Source organism: Arachis stenosperma, chromosome 2 (assembly GCF_014773155.1).
Source record: "Arachis stenosperma cultivar V10309 chromosome 2, arast.V10309.gnm1.PFL2, whole genome shotgun sequence".
Classification (NCBI taxonomy): domain Eukaryota; kingdom Viridiplantae; phylum Streptophyta; class Magnoliopsida; order Fabales; family Fabaceae; genus Arachis; species Arachis stenosperma.
This window is the reverse complement of record NC_080378.1, coordinates 116320803-116338465: the sequence shown is the minus strand read 5'-3', so window position 1 is coordinate 116338465 and position 17663 is coordinate 116320803. Positions and strand designations below refer to the sequence as shown.

Sequence of the window (17663 nt, the reverse complement as noted above, 5' to 3'; positions counted from 1 at the left end):
GTATTTTTTAAATATTTCTCTTTATTTTTTATTTTAAATCATTTACTAAATATAGAGTAGGAAACTTATTTGTTCAACTCGAGTTCTTGGTCTCTATCACTGTGCCCATACCCATATATATATATAAGTATTTTTTTAGTAATATTTATTAAAATGCAATTTTTTATTTAAAGATAGCAGAATAATTGTACTTAATTATTAAGAACTTAGAGAGGATATTAATTGTTAATATTTATAAAGTAGCTAGAATCCAAATGCTTGCTGGGCCACTTCTATGTCATTTTCAAAGGGACCTCAAGATTCTTTATGTTTTTGGATGACAGAGTGAACTCAACTCATGCCTAATAATGCTGATTAAATTATGGGGTGATAAACCACCAAAAAACAAACAAACAAATAAATAAATAAATAGAAATCATGGGGCACAAGGGTGTGAGTACATATATACGTGTAACTAGAGTTTGTTTATTATGTGATTGGATTCCATTTTTATTCTTCTAACTTGATAATATCTGTTAAGAGAGCTACTCAGATAAAGACGTTGAAAACGTTTTTTTATAAAAATATTTTTTAATAATTAAAAGTTAACACATATAATTAATTAAATCGTATTATTTTTTGTCAAAATTAAGCTAGACAAATTGATTTGACCGAAAAATGGTGAATCAAATCTTGAATTAGTCTAAATTAATATTATTTTTTATAAAAAATGACTACATTTCTATTATATATATTAATTTTGAGAATCCTAAATTTTAGCCTTTATAATAAGAGTATTATAGTCATTTTTATAAAAAAATAATACTAATTTAGACCAGACTATTTTTTCGGTTAAATCAATTTGTCTTGCCTAACTTTGACAAAAATAATATGATTTAGTCGATTATATATGTTAAATTTTAATTATTGAAAAAACATCTCTAAAAAAAACGTTTTAGGCGTCTTTATTTGAGTGGCTCTCATCTATAAAATAAAGTATCAAGTTAATGTTAATTATGTGAAAGTTTTATTTTTTTACATAGGACCATATATAGAATTATATTGTGAAAGATAAGTTTTATTGTTAGGTTAAGGCCAACTATCAAATGTAGTAGTAGACATCTTTTGTAATATAACTTAAATTTATGGGATTAATTATTTACTTATAAAAATATGGGGTTAATTATGTGTGAGTCTCCTCATATAAAGAGAGGAAACTATATATGGTGGGACAACTGATATCTTGATAAGTGCTAAACGAGCTTTATCTTCTCTTTAATAAATTCCTATTTTTTTAAGTGTAATAATTCTCAATTATTTTACTCGGTCAGCCCCAATAATTTAAAAAAGATTATGTAAGATCTTTTATTATATATAAGACCTGTTTGTTTTTTTAAAAGGCAGTCTATAAAACTCATACAAATAATTACTTAAATTATTGATTTTATATCTTTATAAATAAAAAAAAATTCACCTAATAATCCATAAGTTAAAACCTTTTAGCCACCATCCTTCATTTCAAAACTTTTCTAGATATAACTTTACTCCACAAACTAATTTAAATTAGTTTAGTGGTTAGTCTTCTAATCTACTTAAGTAATTGTCTAATATATTTAAATTCTATCTTGCAATTTATTGGCCAACAATAAATCTTTAAATGGAGTTATAATCTATGATGAGTTAGTTTTTAACTTATTTATCTAAAAAATATTGTGAAAAAAAAAGGATATAACTCGAGTATAAAAGTGATCACTCCACTGGATTAATGCAATTCGACCTATGTATACAAATTAAATAAGCAATTTAATTAATTATTATATGCTCATAGATTTTGTTTTCTAAATATTCATTTATGTCTCATAATATATCTATTATTTTAGGGAAAAAAATTTCTTTATATTGTTCTTGTTAATTTTGGTGGGAGACCCAAAATCCTAATGAAGTGATCGAAATAATGATTTTTTGAAAAAAAAAAAAAAGTTGTTTAGAGAAGTTTATTTTCAAAATTTATTTTATCTGCTAAACTTCATATGAACAAATCAGGAAATATATAGTTGCTTTTGTTTCATAGTTTAAAAAAAAATTGAATACACTTTCAAACATAAAACTACCTCACTTTAAAATGATTTTAAATTTAAACCAAAATCCTAAAAAACAAATTCATTAAGAATCATCAATTTCTTCAGAAACATGGAATCAAAGATCCACTTAAATTTTAAAAGTATATTTATGAATTGAATTTCTAAATTACAAATGTTTGTGTTCTCATAAGTTAGCTTGAATATCACTAAATTACTATTTGAAAGGGTATAGCACTATAGCTAATAATGGTGGAAATAATAAGAAGATGCTGTTATATACTTATATTCCTTTACACTGAAATCCATATAATTTAAGATAAGATTTAGATTCTTAACGTAAACAACTAACATGAAACTTTTTTCTCTTTAGAGAATACCAACTAAGATATTCCAAAAATGAGATGAAACTAATAAACCCATTATTTTTCATTTTTCAATGATATGTTCACATACAGTAGAATGTGTCTCCTTTCAGGGCTGTGGAATCAAAACAAAAGTGCAAAAGTTATTAGATAAGTTCTCAAATGTCAAGAGGAACAACTTATGTGCTCCACATAAATAAATAAATGAGAACTTTAATTTAAAAAAAAAAAAAGCATAATGCTCCACCTACATAAAGGGATTGGGGGAAAAGCAAAAAGCAAATTGAGAATATATGCTTTAGTTGAAAAAGATATAGTGTGGATACTATAGCTAGCATACCCTAATATATTCAAGCTTGCACTGATCGTTTCTTTTTATCGTTTTTTTAGATAAGATTAAAAAATTAAAGAATTTTTTTTTGTTTCCCATGTTTTTCTTTAGTCTAAGAGATTAAAGATTAATTTATCATAAATCTGAGTTCTAAAAATTTATTATTAGCCAATAAATTATTTTATACACAGAGCAACAAAATAAGAGTTTTAACTAGTTTTCTCAATTTTCTTGATTATTTTTTATTCGCGGTATTCTTCAATCCAGCACGTCAATAACTAATTTATCTCGAATCGAATCTCATATAAAAATTTGTCATTGGTCAATAAATTATTACATGGAGAAGACAGGACTTGAATTCCAACAGTTACTTGAGCAGACTAGTGGAATATAAGACCAATTATTTTTTAACCTGACAAATCAATGATTAATTTATCGCGGATCTGAACTCCATTTAAGATCTGTCACTAACCAATAAATTGCTACATATATAAGACGGTATTCGAACTTTCAACACTTGTTTAAACAGGATCGTATCATTCAACAAATAATCCAAGTTGATTACCCCTCGATTATTTACTTGTACAGTCTATAGAATTTTGGACCTAGGCCCAATATACGTTTTCATATCACCCAAACAAAAAACATAAAAACGAATTGATTTCCTTAACCATTGAAAACTCAAACTAAAAGTCTTTAATACTTGACCAACAGAAGAAATAATAAAATAAATTTTATTAAAAGAAAAATGAATAAACCTTGCTAAAGTACTAATCAAATTTGTTCCTTTCTCAGCATTAATCTCAAGTTTTAATCATAGGGGAGAGAAAAACAGAAACGCTTGCTAAGGGACAGCCAATTCTTCGAGCAAAATTAATCAAAGGGTAAAAAACCATAATAAGCCAACTGGCTCAGAAAATTACGTAAATACGCCAAAGCAAAAATCGTTACAGCAATAAGCCAGATCGTATTTTTATATAATTCGAACCAGGTTGGTTTGAACTCCATTTATTAGTAAATCGAACCAGGTTGGTTCGAATTATGGTTTTTTTTTTTGTTAGTAATTCGAACCAGCCTGGTTCGAATTAGTAATGAAGGTAATTCGAACCAAGGTGGTTCGAACTATGTGTGAGACTGACTGTATATATATGGTTCCAAACGTGAGTTACTCTCATTAGAGGGAGAAGGATGGCTAGTGAGGAGAGTTTTGTTGTTTTGGTGCACCACAGAGGATCTGTTAATAGAAAAACTCGTTCCGGAGTAAAGTTCACAGATAAGAATCCTCTATGTATTGTCATAACATCTACGACGAGTTACGATGACCTTGTTAGCGCTGTACTAATGAAGCTTGGTCTGGAGGGTGCGAAGCGGGTAAAGAAGTTTTTCTATCGCATTCCAGTCACGGTGCTACAGAATACGGTGAAGTATGATTGCTTCACGATTAATAATGATGCGGACTTGCAAGTAATGTTTCTCTGTCGGCGGCAGTTTCCGGAGGTGAGGACACCGGAGTTGTTGGCCCGGCTGGTTGATGTTGTATCCAGCTCCGGCGGTTCGAACAGGAATATGAACACTATAGCGAATGCAGCAGGTTCTAGTTCCCGGCCTGCCGTTGCTTCCTCGTCCGTCCCTGTGTACGAACCAGTGGTCCAACATGTCGCCTCCCCATCTTTCGCTGTTGACCTCAATGCCACCGAAGGCGACGAGGTAGTGGAAAGGGAAAATTTGCCGAACGCTTTAGTGGGAGTTGCACCTGTTGGCGTAGGAGACGGTTTTTTGGACGATGAAGACGAGGATGACGTCGAGCCGGATATGATTGACGATGATAGCGCTGATGATATTGGAGCGACTGGGCCTGCATTGGAGGTAGGTGGTTCTAGCTCTGGCACACAGCAGTATCCACCACATTTTTCCTCATTGGACTTGGACGCCATGAGACATGAGGGGATTTTAGGGCACGCTGTTGGATTCGGAGCTAGAGATGCGGAAGGGAGTACTGGTTTGACAGAGTTCCAGGTTGGTCAGCAATTCCAGGATAAAGATGAGGCCCTTTTAAGTGTGAAGACTTACAGCATCCGGCGAGGGGTACAGTACAAGGTGGTGGAGTCCGATCACCGCCGGTATGTGGGCAAGTGTTCCGAGTTTGGGAATGGGTGCACATGGTTGATTCGACTGAGTCTCCGGAAGCGCAAGGGCATCTGGGAGGTCAAACGGTACAATGGACCTCACACTTGCCTGGCCACATCCATCTCTAGTGACCACAGGAGTTTGGATTATCATGTGATTTCGGCTTTCATTATGCCAATGGTTAGGGCCGATGCATCCGTGAGCATCAAGGTGCTCCTGAACGCCACGGCAGCGCACTTTGGTTTTAGGCCGACTTACCGGAGGGTTTGGATGGCGAAGCAGAAATCTATTGCCCTCATATACGGTGACTGGGATGAGTCCTACAACGACCTGCCTAGGTGGGTCTTGGGTGTCCAGCTGACGATGCCTGGGAGTGTTGTGGTCCTGAAGACGAGCCCGGTTCGAGTTGGAGGACAGGTGGACGAATCTCAAGCGTACTTCCACAGACTTTTCTGGACTTTCCCGCCCTGCATCGAGGCATTCCGTCATTGCAAGCCGCTAATCAGCATTGACGGCACACATTTGTATGGGAAGTATGGGGGAACGTTGCTCATCGCGATTGCACAGGATGGGAACTCCAACATTCTACCTGTGGCATTCGCACTAGTAGAGGGTGAGAACGCAGAATCCTGGACATTCTTTCTCTCACACCTTCGACAGCACGTGACCCCGCAGCCCGGTCTGCTGGTTATATCGGACAGGCACAACGGTATCAAGGCTGCACTTGAGGCCCCTGACGGCGGTTGGCTACCGCCATCTGCGTACCGTGCATTCTGCATACGACACGTTGCGGCTAATTTTGCCCTAACCTTCAAGGGCAAAGACGCTAGGAGGCTACTAGTGAACGCGGCGTATGCGAAGACCGAGGTCTCAGACAGCGTTACCTGGACCTCTTACGTTCACAGCGTCTATCAGATTAGCTCGGTCTTCAATGTGTATCGGATGGGATTCACACCTCCCATCCCGGAGGGCTTCTGGCCACCTTACGACGGGCCCACAGTGATTCCAGACCCTGCCATGAGGCGTGCCAGAGAGGGTCGTCCTAGATCCACTAGGATACGGACGAACATGGACGAGGCGGATCCGAATCGGCCAAAGAGGTGCGGCCTATGTCGCCAACCTGGACACACGCGACGTAGTTGCCCACAGGTTGCAGGCTCGTCTCAGACAGGACACCATTAGTATGCATGTTGTTAGTGTTAGCATTATCTACATTAGTGCGCATCTTGCTAGTCTTAGAGTTATTTAGATTATATCCCATGTTGTTAGTGTCAGTATTATTTACATTAGTGCACATGACTTTTAGTTTGATTGTTGCGAGTAGTAATGAATATGGCTTTTTTAATTATGTATTTTTTTTCTTTAAAGTTCAATCATGTATGATCCTGGTTTGTACTTTTTTTGTTATGTTATAGTCTGTTTATCTATGTTTTTTTTTTAATTTGTGTTTTGGGACATTCATTTTGTATGATCAATGAATCTTGAAACAGTTTAGCGTTTATTTTCTCTTATTGAACTGTGTCCGGGTTGGCGACATAGGCCGCATCTCTTTGGCTGATTCGGATATGCCTCGTCCATAGATACACAGCTTAGTCAGTCTCACACATAGTTCGAACCGGCCTGGTTCGAACTATGATTGGTGTAATTCGAACCAGCCTGGTTCGAATTACATGCAGACATTCTCTCTCTATAATTCGAACCACCTTGGTTCGAATTACCTTCATTACTAATTCGAACCAGGCTGGTTCGAATTACTAACAAAAAAAAAAACCATAATTCGAACCAACCTGGTTCGATTTACTAATAAATGGAGTTCGAACCAACCTGGTTCGAATTATATAAAAATACGATCTGGCTTATTGCTGTAACGATTTTTGCTTTGGCGTATTTACGTAATTTTCTGAGCCAGTTGGCTTATTATGGTTTTTTACCCTTAATCAAATTCTTGACAACAGAATTTAAATATTAATACCAACAAAGAAAAGAAGTTTCAAATCTTATCAAATCTTATCTCTCTTTCGCATAAAAAATTGAACACTATTATATATAGTTAGAGGCTACATCAACTAAATAAGGTGAGCATAAAATCAAATGGTATTTTATTGCCATGACATTAGCTCTCTATAAATTACGGACCCATTTTAATCTTGGTATTCTCTTGCTAATCTTTTTATGTGGACATCATCTTAAATGAGATTTAATTATTCAATATTAAACCTCTATAAATATTTATTGTAACCACTGCATCAAAGAAGCGCATCTGGTGTAGTGGTATCATAGTACCCTCCCACGGTACTGACCGGGGTTCGATTCCCCGGATGCGCATTAATTTTTCTGCCTTTTAGTAATGTTTTTGTGAGGATCCTGGTTTAAAGAAAGAGCCTTCTAGTTGTAGGCTTGTACTAAAATCTAAAACTCACCTCAATTAGTCTGTAGTCTTTCCCTGTTTTGACAAATTAGGTGGCCCTTATTATGTCTAGACTTTATGGCACATTTATTTCCCATCCAACTTTAACGATGACTTGAACAACTCATATTTCTGTCAATAATTAAAAAGAAAAAAAAACTAATTTCATTCTTTTGTCTATTCCCCTAGCTGCATCATTTGTAACAAATTGGGTGCGCATATCCTATCATTGACAAGTACCATATGAAAACATGGGTGAGACTGTGAGGGTGAAAGGATAGGATTATTCAATACTACTCATCAACTATTAATTTTTAGTGACCAACCTGAAATAATAGGACTTGATTGAAATGCATACAAAATGAGGTTACTTACGATGGAGTTGGATTTTTTTATTGTCAAAGATATAATTATTAATATTATTTTTTTTATTAGTTTAAATTTTTGTGATGAATAATTTTATGATATGGTATAGAATTTTATGTTCAAAAAACCTAAAATTTGATCTTTTCATCTTGATGAATCCTAAAAATAAAAAATAGCATAAGAAAAAAAAAAGAAATCTATACAAATCCTTACATAAATTTCTCCCACACATCCTTAGATATTCACAATGTTTCTTTACTTTAATTTTTAGAAAAAATTATTCTTAGAAAAAAAATTTAACCATTTATTTTATAGGACTTAAACATTTAAAAATTATATAAGTATGGAGAGTTAGAGTCAATAACAATTAAATTATTAATTTATTCATCCGTTTATGTAGGTATTGAGAGTTTGAATTTGACATTATTTATATAACAATTCATTGACAAAATTTTTTTTTAAATAAAATCCAATTTTGTATCATATAAAAATATACCATAAAAATTCAAATAATAGAAATTGAGAATAAATTACCAAAAAAAAATTTATAACTGATTTTGGCCGAACTTTTAAGACAACATACCAAAATATCAATAATATATTGCACTTTAATTGATGTAAGACTTAAATTTGTGATAACATAATCTTTTATACTTTTATTTTCGATAACAGAAAATATGATGATATTATTTTCACAAACAAAACAAACCCTAATTTAGTGTCTTCCCGATTAATCTTTTACTTAATTTTTGAGCATGGCAATGACTTTTAACCAAGCTGGCCTAGCTGAGATATCAGCCACCCAAGCGCTGACACGTGGCAGCAGCTCGAACAACTTCTTGGCCGGCGTCATCATCAAGAAATGAAGGGTTGGAAGGTGATGAAGATCAGCCAAAGTGAAACATTCACCACCCAAGTACTTTGATTCAGAGAGCCTCTTTTCATAGATTCCAAGAACAACACTAAGCTTAGCTTCATTCTCTTCAACAACTTTCGGATTTGATGGGATGCCAAAGAAAAGTGGCATGAAATGAAGCTCTCTTGCAAGCTTTGCAGCTGGTTGTTCATATTGATGAGCTTCAACTTCAAGCCATAACCCAATTATTGCCATCTTCTTTGGATCATTCTTTATTATTAGTTCAGTACCCTTTTCAGCATATGCATCTGCAATGTATTTTGTTATTGCCCTTGATTCTGTATTTGAACCCCAAAAAAAAGAAAATCATTAGCTTCAACTTTCAATTACCATACAACAAAGATTTATTAACTGTGTTCTAGTTCTAGTTCAATTCTCTTCTAACCCGACAGATCAACATAAATATGAGCATTATTTAAGGATTTGTTGCTGATCAATGAATTGCTGTATAGATAAAGCAGGATTTTGGATCCCGTTCCTTATTTAAGTAGACAAAGAGGTTAACCACTCGACCAATCCAAATTAATTATAATCGAGCATAAATTTGATACAATTAGATGTTTAGAAATTTAGGTTTGATGTAATATTTGATATTTATTACTTACCAAAAAGCTTTAAGTCTCCGTCTTCAAATGCAGGCACTTGACCAAATGGCTACATCCATCATAGGAGAAAAAAAATTAAAAACAGAAATTAGTGCAAAAATAAAAGTAAATTTTCATGGCAAGATATAGAATGAATTTGAGTTCCTTTTTTGTGGAGGCACTTACATTAAGGGAAATGAAGGGTTCCTTTTTGTGTTCACCGTTCTTCATGTCAATATTAATAAACTGAAAATCAAGATCTTTTTCATACAAGACAGCAGTGACTCGCATGGCTGCCATTGAAAAAGGGTTTCCATGAACCTTCATTGTTGCCATAGATGCGCTGCTTTGCTCTGTTTCTGCTATGAGTAACTTATATGTTTTAAGAGTATATGTTATATGAAATTACGCCTCAGATTTATTTCCATATATATAATTTAATATAATTAAGTGGGAAACCCATTTTCCAGTTTACACCTAATTTTCTTTTCTTTTATAACAAGTTAGACCAAAAAAACTTTTACACATTTGAGAATTTGACCAGAGTGTTTGTGAAGTGTGAACCAAAGACATTATAGTAAGTCCATTTGTTGAGGCATTTGATGGACATTTTGCTATGAAATTAATTATGTGGCTCCTAATATTTATAACAACCTAAAAAATCCAAGCAAGTTTTCAACAACAGTGATTAGGACGGACTAATTAGATTCTAGATTGTTATTTATAGAGGCTTGTGTACTACTCAAGAAAAATATTTTCTAAAAATTTAAATTAATAAATATAAATATACAAATAATTATTTTTTTGGGTATATAGAAATTTTTGTCGAGTTATATATATAAAATTTAGGAACAGATATATTTAATATTTGAACTATCTATAATAACTACTTGTAGTTAATGTTTGAGAGGAGATAGAGATTTTTAATTAGTCGTAATTCATGAGTTGGACGTAATATTTTTGAACGATTTTGACGATTAAATAAATCAAATTTTAAGAAATATAAATACAGAAAAGCTTTGCATACAAGCCCTAATGACTTGTATGGTTTATAAGTTCATTAACAAATAAAATCCCAAAACGCGCTCCAAGGGTTACGTTGTATACACGCGCTATATAGGGATCTCGCGTATATCTAACTACTAAATTTAAAAGATTTGTTTCCTTCTTCGTTTTCGTTATTTGCAGATTTGCTCGTTCTTCTTCTCGCAAAGCTTCCCCTGGTTTCTTCCCCTGCTCGTCAATTTTGGTCTTGTGGACAACAAGTGGCTTTCAGGTAATATTTGTTTAAAATCTGTAGTAGAGGTGTAAATTGCATGTTTTATCGGGTGTATTTATAGTCTGTGTTTGGGTGTATTCTGCAGATCTGTATGAAGACCGTCATATATGGGTTCCTATCTATCTGGATCACCACTTCTGGGTAGGGATGAGAAGCACACAAGGAGCGAGAGCATGCATTCATTTTTTAACAAGTTTATCACCCGGAACAGCTCGCTTATTCAGTTCGTCAAACAATACGATAATTGCCTTGGAAGCAGGGAGTAAGCAGAGAGAGAATCAGATACTGCAGATTTTCATACGGTCATACCGTGTGCAACCAAATCCTCCATTGAAGCTCAGTTTCAAGATGTGTACACTCATCAAAAGTTTAGGGAAGTCCAAGCGCAATTCAGAGGAAAGGCGAATTGCATCACCAGATTAACGAATTCCGCTCTAGGCTATTCAGTATACGAAGTCGGAGAACAAGTTTCTAGCTCAATATTCAACAAGTTTGTGGTTACTTACGACTCAGTTGCAGCAGAGGTAAAATGCCAATGCTTATTGTTCGAGTCGAAAGGGATACTGTGCCGTCATGCACTAAGCGTGTTAAGCTTTGAACAAGTAAGCCAAGTGTCACCTAGATATATACTGGAACGATGGAGTAAGAAGGTAAAGAGGTGACACACACACATCAATAGCAGCCACGACGAGCCACTGATGGAGCCAAGAAGCAAGAGGTTCGACCAACTGGTTTTTCGTTCGCAAAATATTTGCGAATTTGCATCCAAATCGGAGGAGCTGACTGCAATTCTGCACCGTGCATACGATAACGTCATGGCTGAGATGGAATCATTAAAAGCCAAAAGGAATGGGACATCTTCTTTATCCCACGAAGACGCCAACTTGGAATCCGTTAACGAGCTTCAAAGCCCGCCAAGGATTCGAACAAGAGGACGTCCAAAAAATAGGCTAGGTTCAAAGTTGGACAAACAGATTGCAAATGCCACAAAGAAGAAGAAAACGAAAGTTTTAAGCGAGGTAAAAGTAATGTTCTTTAAATTTGTGGCGATTGAGTTTATTTTTCTCGTTAATAGTTTAGCTAATATGTGAGTGTTATATTCAGATAAACCTGTTTGATGCTGCATCAGTGGTGCATTCAAATTCCAGCCAATATCAAGGACATGTTATGAATTATCAGTTCAGGGTACCAGCAGCAGGGGATAACTCTTTGGGTGTATAGTTTTACAGAATATGGGTGTAAAAGCAACGTTCTTTTGGGTGTATTTTTGTGAATTCACATTTTACATATATATATATAATATTAGGGTTTAGGGTTTTAGGGTTTACAGGTTAGGGGTAAGGGGTTTAGGTTTTAAGTGTTTAGGGTTCAGGGTTGTAGTCTCAAAACATCAGGGGGGATAGATTTTAGGGTGTATATTCAACTTTATTTGGGTGTAAAAAATCACAGGTTATGGGTGTATATTTGATTTGATGTTTTTTTTCATATTTTAGTACCTGTAATTCATACATTTTGAATACAGCACAGACAGTTTGGGTGTATATTTTCAGCAATCTTGGGTGTATATTAAACTTCCGTTGGGTGTAAAAGTTTATAATTTGTGTTTAGATCTGCCTTGATGTTTTCTTTCATATTTTACCACCTGTAATACAGCTTTTGAATACAGCACAGACAGTTTAACAGCACAGACAGTTTAACTATGGAAAAAAATTTCATTCAATAGAAGTTGTTTATAAATGGCAAATTTTTACTGCATTTGTTCAATGTACAAACTAGCTAGCAGTTGGATTACGCAGTTTCTATATCAGTAGAATTTATCTGACAAAACGGACTCAATAATACGGAGGATGGCTTCGACAGTCTTATTGCATTACTCGCTCTAATTGCTTGATCTCTCTCTTTATTCATTTCACTGAATAATATCCGCGAAGCATACTCCACTCTATAGTGGTCCACCTCCTCCTACAATTAAAAAGTATATTCTGTTTAAACAGCAATATTAATTCAGTAAAGTAATACATATTTATATAGTTCTAAAGACAGTTACCTGTTTCCAGTTATCCCATTCATACTTTTCCCTTCTAATGTTTTCCGGCTCAATTAACTCAAGCCACTTCATAACGTAGATAGTGCAGTCATAGCTGAAAACGAAGAAAATAAATTACAAATCTCATTTAGGAAAGTTTAATATTCAGAGTCACAAATTTATACCTTGATTTTTGGCCTGATATATTAACGTATGATGCTTTAATTTTCTTCTCCTTCTCGTCTTTCTTCATATGTTTCCCGCCGGCATATGCTCTCAATCTTGAAATTACATATCCCTTAAATACCAAAACAAATCAGTAATACACCCCAATGAATGCACAAGATACAACCAACTGAATGGACAATATACACCCAACGCAACAAATGAAATACACCCAACTTAATAAACAACATACACCCAACTTAATCAACAAAATACACCCAAATGGTTCCACAAAATACACCCAACTCGACAAAGAAATTACACCCAAAGGAGAACATAATTACAACCAAAGCAAAACATACATACACCTTATATTGAATTGAAATACACCTATCTATTAAAGTAAAGAACACAGAGGCAACTTACAGTGAATTTATTAAGCTGCTTTCTCTCATCGCTTGCAGCTTTCTTGTGTAGCGGGTCAAGTATATGAAATCTCCGCTTTCTTGTATCAATCACCCATAACCACCAATGGCCTGAGTAGCAAACATGTGCAAAAATCTGAAGGATTGCCACATTTCAACAGTGTGTTATTTTATTTGGCATATAAGTAAGGAACAGTACTAACAAATTTAGCAAATGAAAACTTACATATGGATGCGAAGTTAATTTTTTTGCATCTATGAAGGGAATAAAACTCGGGTAGTCTTCCACCCTGAATTCTTTATTGGTTTTAGGTGATATGAATTTCCCATTTGGGTGCTTCGAAACGGCCATGCTCTGCAACAATTGTGAAACAACAAATGAAATACTGAAAATACACCCAAGTGAATACTTTAAATACACCCAAATGAATACAGAAAATACACCCAATTGAACGTAAAAAATACACCCAAACGAATACAAAAACAGACCCTTTGGTCAGAGAATATACACCCTAAGGAATACAGATAATACATCTAAAATTCGTAGAAGTAACACTTACCACAATATCAGGGGGGAGACAGTATATTTGTTCTTGAAACCTTTTATCTTTTTTCTGGTTGAGGATGAGGCACATGACAGATACAATCTAGAAATATATGCCGAAATCAATTTACATTAATAAACATTGCAGTTGACTTTGGTGTTAAAACATTAATGTTATTCTAATATTACTTCAGATTCTATATAACTTTCTGCCTGGAGGGATGCAAGGTGCATTCTTGTCAAAATGTATTCATCTTGGGAAATCAGAGTGCACACGTTGTCATACTCGTTACTACTGCCATCTGCGTATGTCTTCACTCGCGTCCCCCAGATGTAGCACTTCTCTTTCATATCATCCGTAATCTGATTTATTCCCTCAGGAGTTTCAAACTTCCCAGAACTTTCTCCGTCAGTCTCCTTTTGAATTTGCGGACTTTTACTTTCTTCTTTCGCCGCAATGCTTGCTATTTTTGTACCAAATCCTCTAATTGTTTTAGCAAATTTGCAGTTTCTGGAGTTTTTGCCCTGTCTGCCTCCTGCGTTGACGCTCCCTCCTGCGTTGCTACATCTTCTTGGCTTGAATCAGTCAAGCCAAGGCTGAATGATGTCATTGGATCTGTTTTAGAAACATAGGATGCTGTCCGTGCCATCATCATCAGGGCAGCAACGTCTTCTGCGGCTGGATGACTGCGTCATCATGTATAACGTATTATAAGAGTAAGAATATACGGATGATAAGTAAAGATTGATTTTAGTCTGATGAACTTACATTTTAGATGGAGCTGGGGGAAGCGTGGGTATGCTTTCTTCAAGTTGTTGGGGGGTTTAGGAGTGCTGCACAGTTACACAAAATTAATCATGGCGTAAAAAAAACTATTCAGGAACAATATACACCCAAACTGTTACCAAATATACACCTGAACTGTAACCCAATATACACCCAAACTCTAAACAAATATACACCCAATACTATTTCTTACGTTTCTGTAGTTCCTTCAATCTGTAGCAGAGGGGTTGGTTCAAAATCTGTCTCAGGTGTTTCTTCAAGTTCCGGCACAATGGTTGTTTGGGACACTGGTACAAAAACTTGAATCGGAACTCTAAACAAGAAGAAAAATGAAAGGTTAACAACGCCTTTGAAAATAATAAGGTTATAAGGTTGAAATATTCTTGGAAAACTCACACTGCTAGCGCTTCCGACGGTGTCTGTTCCCTCACAACCATCATATTCGAATCAGCCGGCTCACTGGCTAACTGTTGAACTGGACTCAACCTAAAATACACCCGAACAATTCAAAAAGAAGACAGGCTTTGTTTTTTGAGAACTTACATACTTGCAGTTTTTACTTTTTTTTCCTGCCTTTTTTTTCTTGAATAAAATAATAAAGGGCTTTTTTTCTAAAAAAAATATATACAGAATTAGAAATAGAAGGTAATAGAAGAACAAAAGTAACGGTTATTTGAAAGAGAAATTACATGCTCTCTGCCGGCTTGTTTACACTACTTTGTTCTGTGCGTCCTTGAGAGGAAGGATCATCACTTCCCAAATTCACAGCCGATATTCTAAACAGATTTCATGTTATTCAGACAAAATATGATACAGGTATAAAATAGACCTAAATGAATGCACAAGATACAACCAACTGAATGGACAATATACACCCAACACAACAAACGAAATATACCCAACTTAATAAACAACATAAACCCAACTTGATCAACAAAATACACCCAAATGGTTCCACAAAATACACCCAAATCATGATAACAAGATTTTATTAAATAAAGCTTCTTACGTTTCAGAGGAGACATAGCGACCTTCTGTCGATCGCAGGTCAGCTTCGTTCTCCCTGCGAAACAAGAAACAATTATTAGCAAAGAAAACACACTAAAATCTGAAATATACACCCCAACAAGACATACCCTTCTGCAGCAGATTTTTCATCGTTTCCCCTTAGGAATTCATCTAGATCTTCACTTGATATTTTATATCTCTCACTACATTCATAAAAGAAGATGTTAACAAAAATAATTATGATGATAGACGGTAATATAACTTACGAGGTACTGTACCCATCATAATATTGATCTTCTTCAGGAGATGAATGCTCAACAACAACTTTTTTCTTTTTGGATTTTGTTCTGGGTGGAAAAAACAAGTATGAATCAGAAATAAAAAATTAATTTTATCACAGAATATTATCCAAAGAAGTGCTTACTTTTTTGGTGTTCTTTTTGTCTTTTTCTTTTTCTTTTGCTTCTCCACCGGTGATGATTCTTCGCTTCTATAAGTTAATAAGAGACATTTTAGTTAATACACGAAATATTTATAATGAAGCCGAAAGAAAGGAGTAATAATTTCAGAACATTACTCATCAGTTGATTCAGATTGTGAATCATAATCTGACTCCTCTTGACTCTTCTTTCTTTTTCTGGAGTCCATTTTGGAAGGCAAACAATCATTATTTAGAACATACTAAAGATATAAAATACACCCAAATGAATGCACAAGATACACCCAACTGAATGGACAATATACACCCAACCCAACAAATGAAATACACCCAACTTAATAAACAACATACACCCAACTTGATCAACAAAATACACCCAAATGGTTCCACAAATTACACCCAACTCGACAAAGAAATCACACCCAAGTATGATACTTACTTTTTCTCTTTTTTTGCTGGGGTGTTTTCTTGGTGAATCCTCTGAGTCTTCTTGAGTCTCAGACTCAGAGGTAGAACTGTCACTGTCAGTTGTTTCTGTCTCCGAAGACGATGTTGAACTCGCCTTCCTTTTTTTGTTTTTTTTTATTTCTTATTTTTTTCTTTTTTCTCTATTTTTTTCATTTTTTCTCTTGTTTCCACCATCTTTACAATCCCCTGAAACATTAGATATTTTAGTTAGCAGCATTCAGGTAAATAAAAGACACCCAACATATTATGTTCACTTACCAAAATTTCCTCTGTTTCTGCACTCATTCTTTCGACCAACTGCTCCTTACTCCAGTTGGCAATCCAGGGTTTTGGCGGTCTTTCAGCCCTCTTCTTGCCTTTATTTTTTGAAAGATGAAAGTAAATTATCATCAGGACAAAGAGGCAGCCATCAATTGCCTTCTTCTTTTTCTCCTTGTAGTCGGTTATGCCCTTGATGATAAAGGTCAAAACATGCCCCCCAGTTTCGCTCCGTTATGCTGTCCATCTCAAAAATTGGGGTCAGGTGCACAGACGAGATTTTGTTTATCGTCGTTGGCAAAAGGAACGCCATTTGTATATAGAGGATGGAAATTCACTTGAACATTAGGCATTCCTTTTCGTTACCAATGCCAATATCCATCATCTCATCTGTAAAACTTTTGAGGGTCTTACCCTGGAATCTTCTAAAAATTACTTTGTCATCCTCAGAAAGTTTCTTATAATCGACTTTCTGAGGAAATAGATCTCCTACAAAAAGAAAAACAACAAAGTATCAACATCGGTTCAAATACACCCAAGCATCAACTTAAATACACCCAAGCATCAGTTAATATACACCTATAATTTTTAGCTAGTTACCTGTTGCATTGATGCCAAGCGCATGACCTATTTTTCTTGGTGTTATTTTAAAAGAACCATATCCTGTTTCCAGTCTGTTCTCCCCTAGTTTGAAGTTGTTAGCCAGCTCCCTTAACACTTGGTGATGCACCCTTAGTGGTGGGATGTGCATCAAGCCACCGAATCTCAGATCCCTCACAATCGCCTTTTTCTCCTCACTCATGTTTATGAATTTATCACTTAGGAAATGTGTGGCACACTTAAGGTCTTTGGCTTGCTGTAAAAAAAAAAAATAAAATTATAGTCAGATATATATCTATTATATAAAACTGATTTCATGTAAGACATATATTTGTTCTTACATTTCTTCCAGGTTAGTTTCTCGCTGCTATTTTCTCTGAAATGAAAAATACACCCAAAGATATCAATAAGATACACCCATATATATGAGTCAGATACACCCATTGATAACAGTAAGATACACCCATATATATGAGTCAGATACACCCAAAGATATCAGTAAGATACACCC

At 34.9% G+C, this 17663-nt stretch overlaps 2 protein-coding genes and 1 non-coding gene across 3 annotated transcripts; 2 read left to right on the top strand and 1 right to left on the bottom strand.

The window, feature by feature from the left end:
* The first annotated feature begins 3941 nt into the window (after nt 1-3941).
* On the top strand, nt 3942-6610 carry LOC130962386 (uncharacterized). The gene is made up of 3 exons (XM_057888606.1): nt 3942-4590; nt 4693-5713; nt 6478-6610. Exons 1-3 carry the CDS (start codon nt 3942-3944, stop codon nt 6608-6610), a joined length of 1803 nt encoding a protein of 600 aa, XP_057744589.1.
* A 524-nt stretch (nt 6611-7134) lies between these two features.
* On the top strand, nt 7135-7205 carry TRNAG-CCC (transfer RNA glycine (anticodon CCC)). The gene has a single exon. It is a non-coding gene; the product is annotated as a tRNA-Gly (tRNA).
* A 974-nt stretch (nt 7206-8179) lies between these two features.
* On the bottom strand, nt 8180-9643 carry LOC130959778 (glutathione S-transferase PARB-like). Its single transcript, XM_057885319.1, has 3 exons — nt 9340-9643; nt 9175-9223; nt 8180-8847 (listed from the first exon to the last, which is right to left on the bottom strand). The coding sequence occupies exons 1-3, from the start codon at nt 9487-9489 to the stop codon at nt 8396-8398; spliced, it is 651 nt and encodes a 216-aa protein (XP_057741302.1). The 5' UTR covers nt 9490-9643; the 3' UTR covers nt 8180-8395.
* Nucleotides 9644-17663: the final 8020 nt, after the last annotated feature.

What these genes read in the sequence shown, in the direction of transcription:
- LOC130962386 (XM_057888606.1), top strand. Translation starts at nt 3,942, where the DNA reads ATGGCTAGTGAGGAGAGTTTTGTTGTTTTGGTGCACCACAGAGGATCT. An exon ending in TGACGATGATAGCGCTGATG is followed by an intron (nt 4,591 to 4,692) that starts ATATTGGAGCGA and finishes ACGCCATGAGAC; the next exon opens with ATGAGGGGATTTTAGGGCAC. An exon ending in AAGGGCAAAGACGCTAGGAG is followed by an intron (nt 5,714 to 6,477) that starts GCTACTAGTGAA and finishes CAGCTTAGTCAG; the next exon opens with TCTCACACATAGTTCGAACC.
- LOC130959778 (XM_057885319.1), bottom strand. Translation starts at nt 9,489, where the DNA reads ATGGCAACAATGAAGGTTCATGGAAACCCTTTTTCAATGGCAGCCATG. An exon ending in AACCCTTCATTTCCCTTAAT is followed by an intron (nt 9,224 to 9,339) that starts GTAAGTGCCTCC and finishes TGATGGATGTAG; the next exon opens with CCATTTGGTCAAGTGCCTGC. An exon ending in CGGAGACTTAAAGCTTTTTG is followed by an intron (nt 8,848 to 9,174) that starts GTAAGTAATAAA and finishes GTTCAAATACAG; the next exon opens with AATCAAGGGCAATAACAAAA.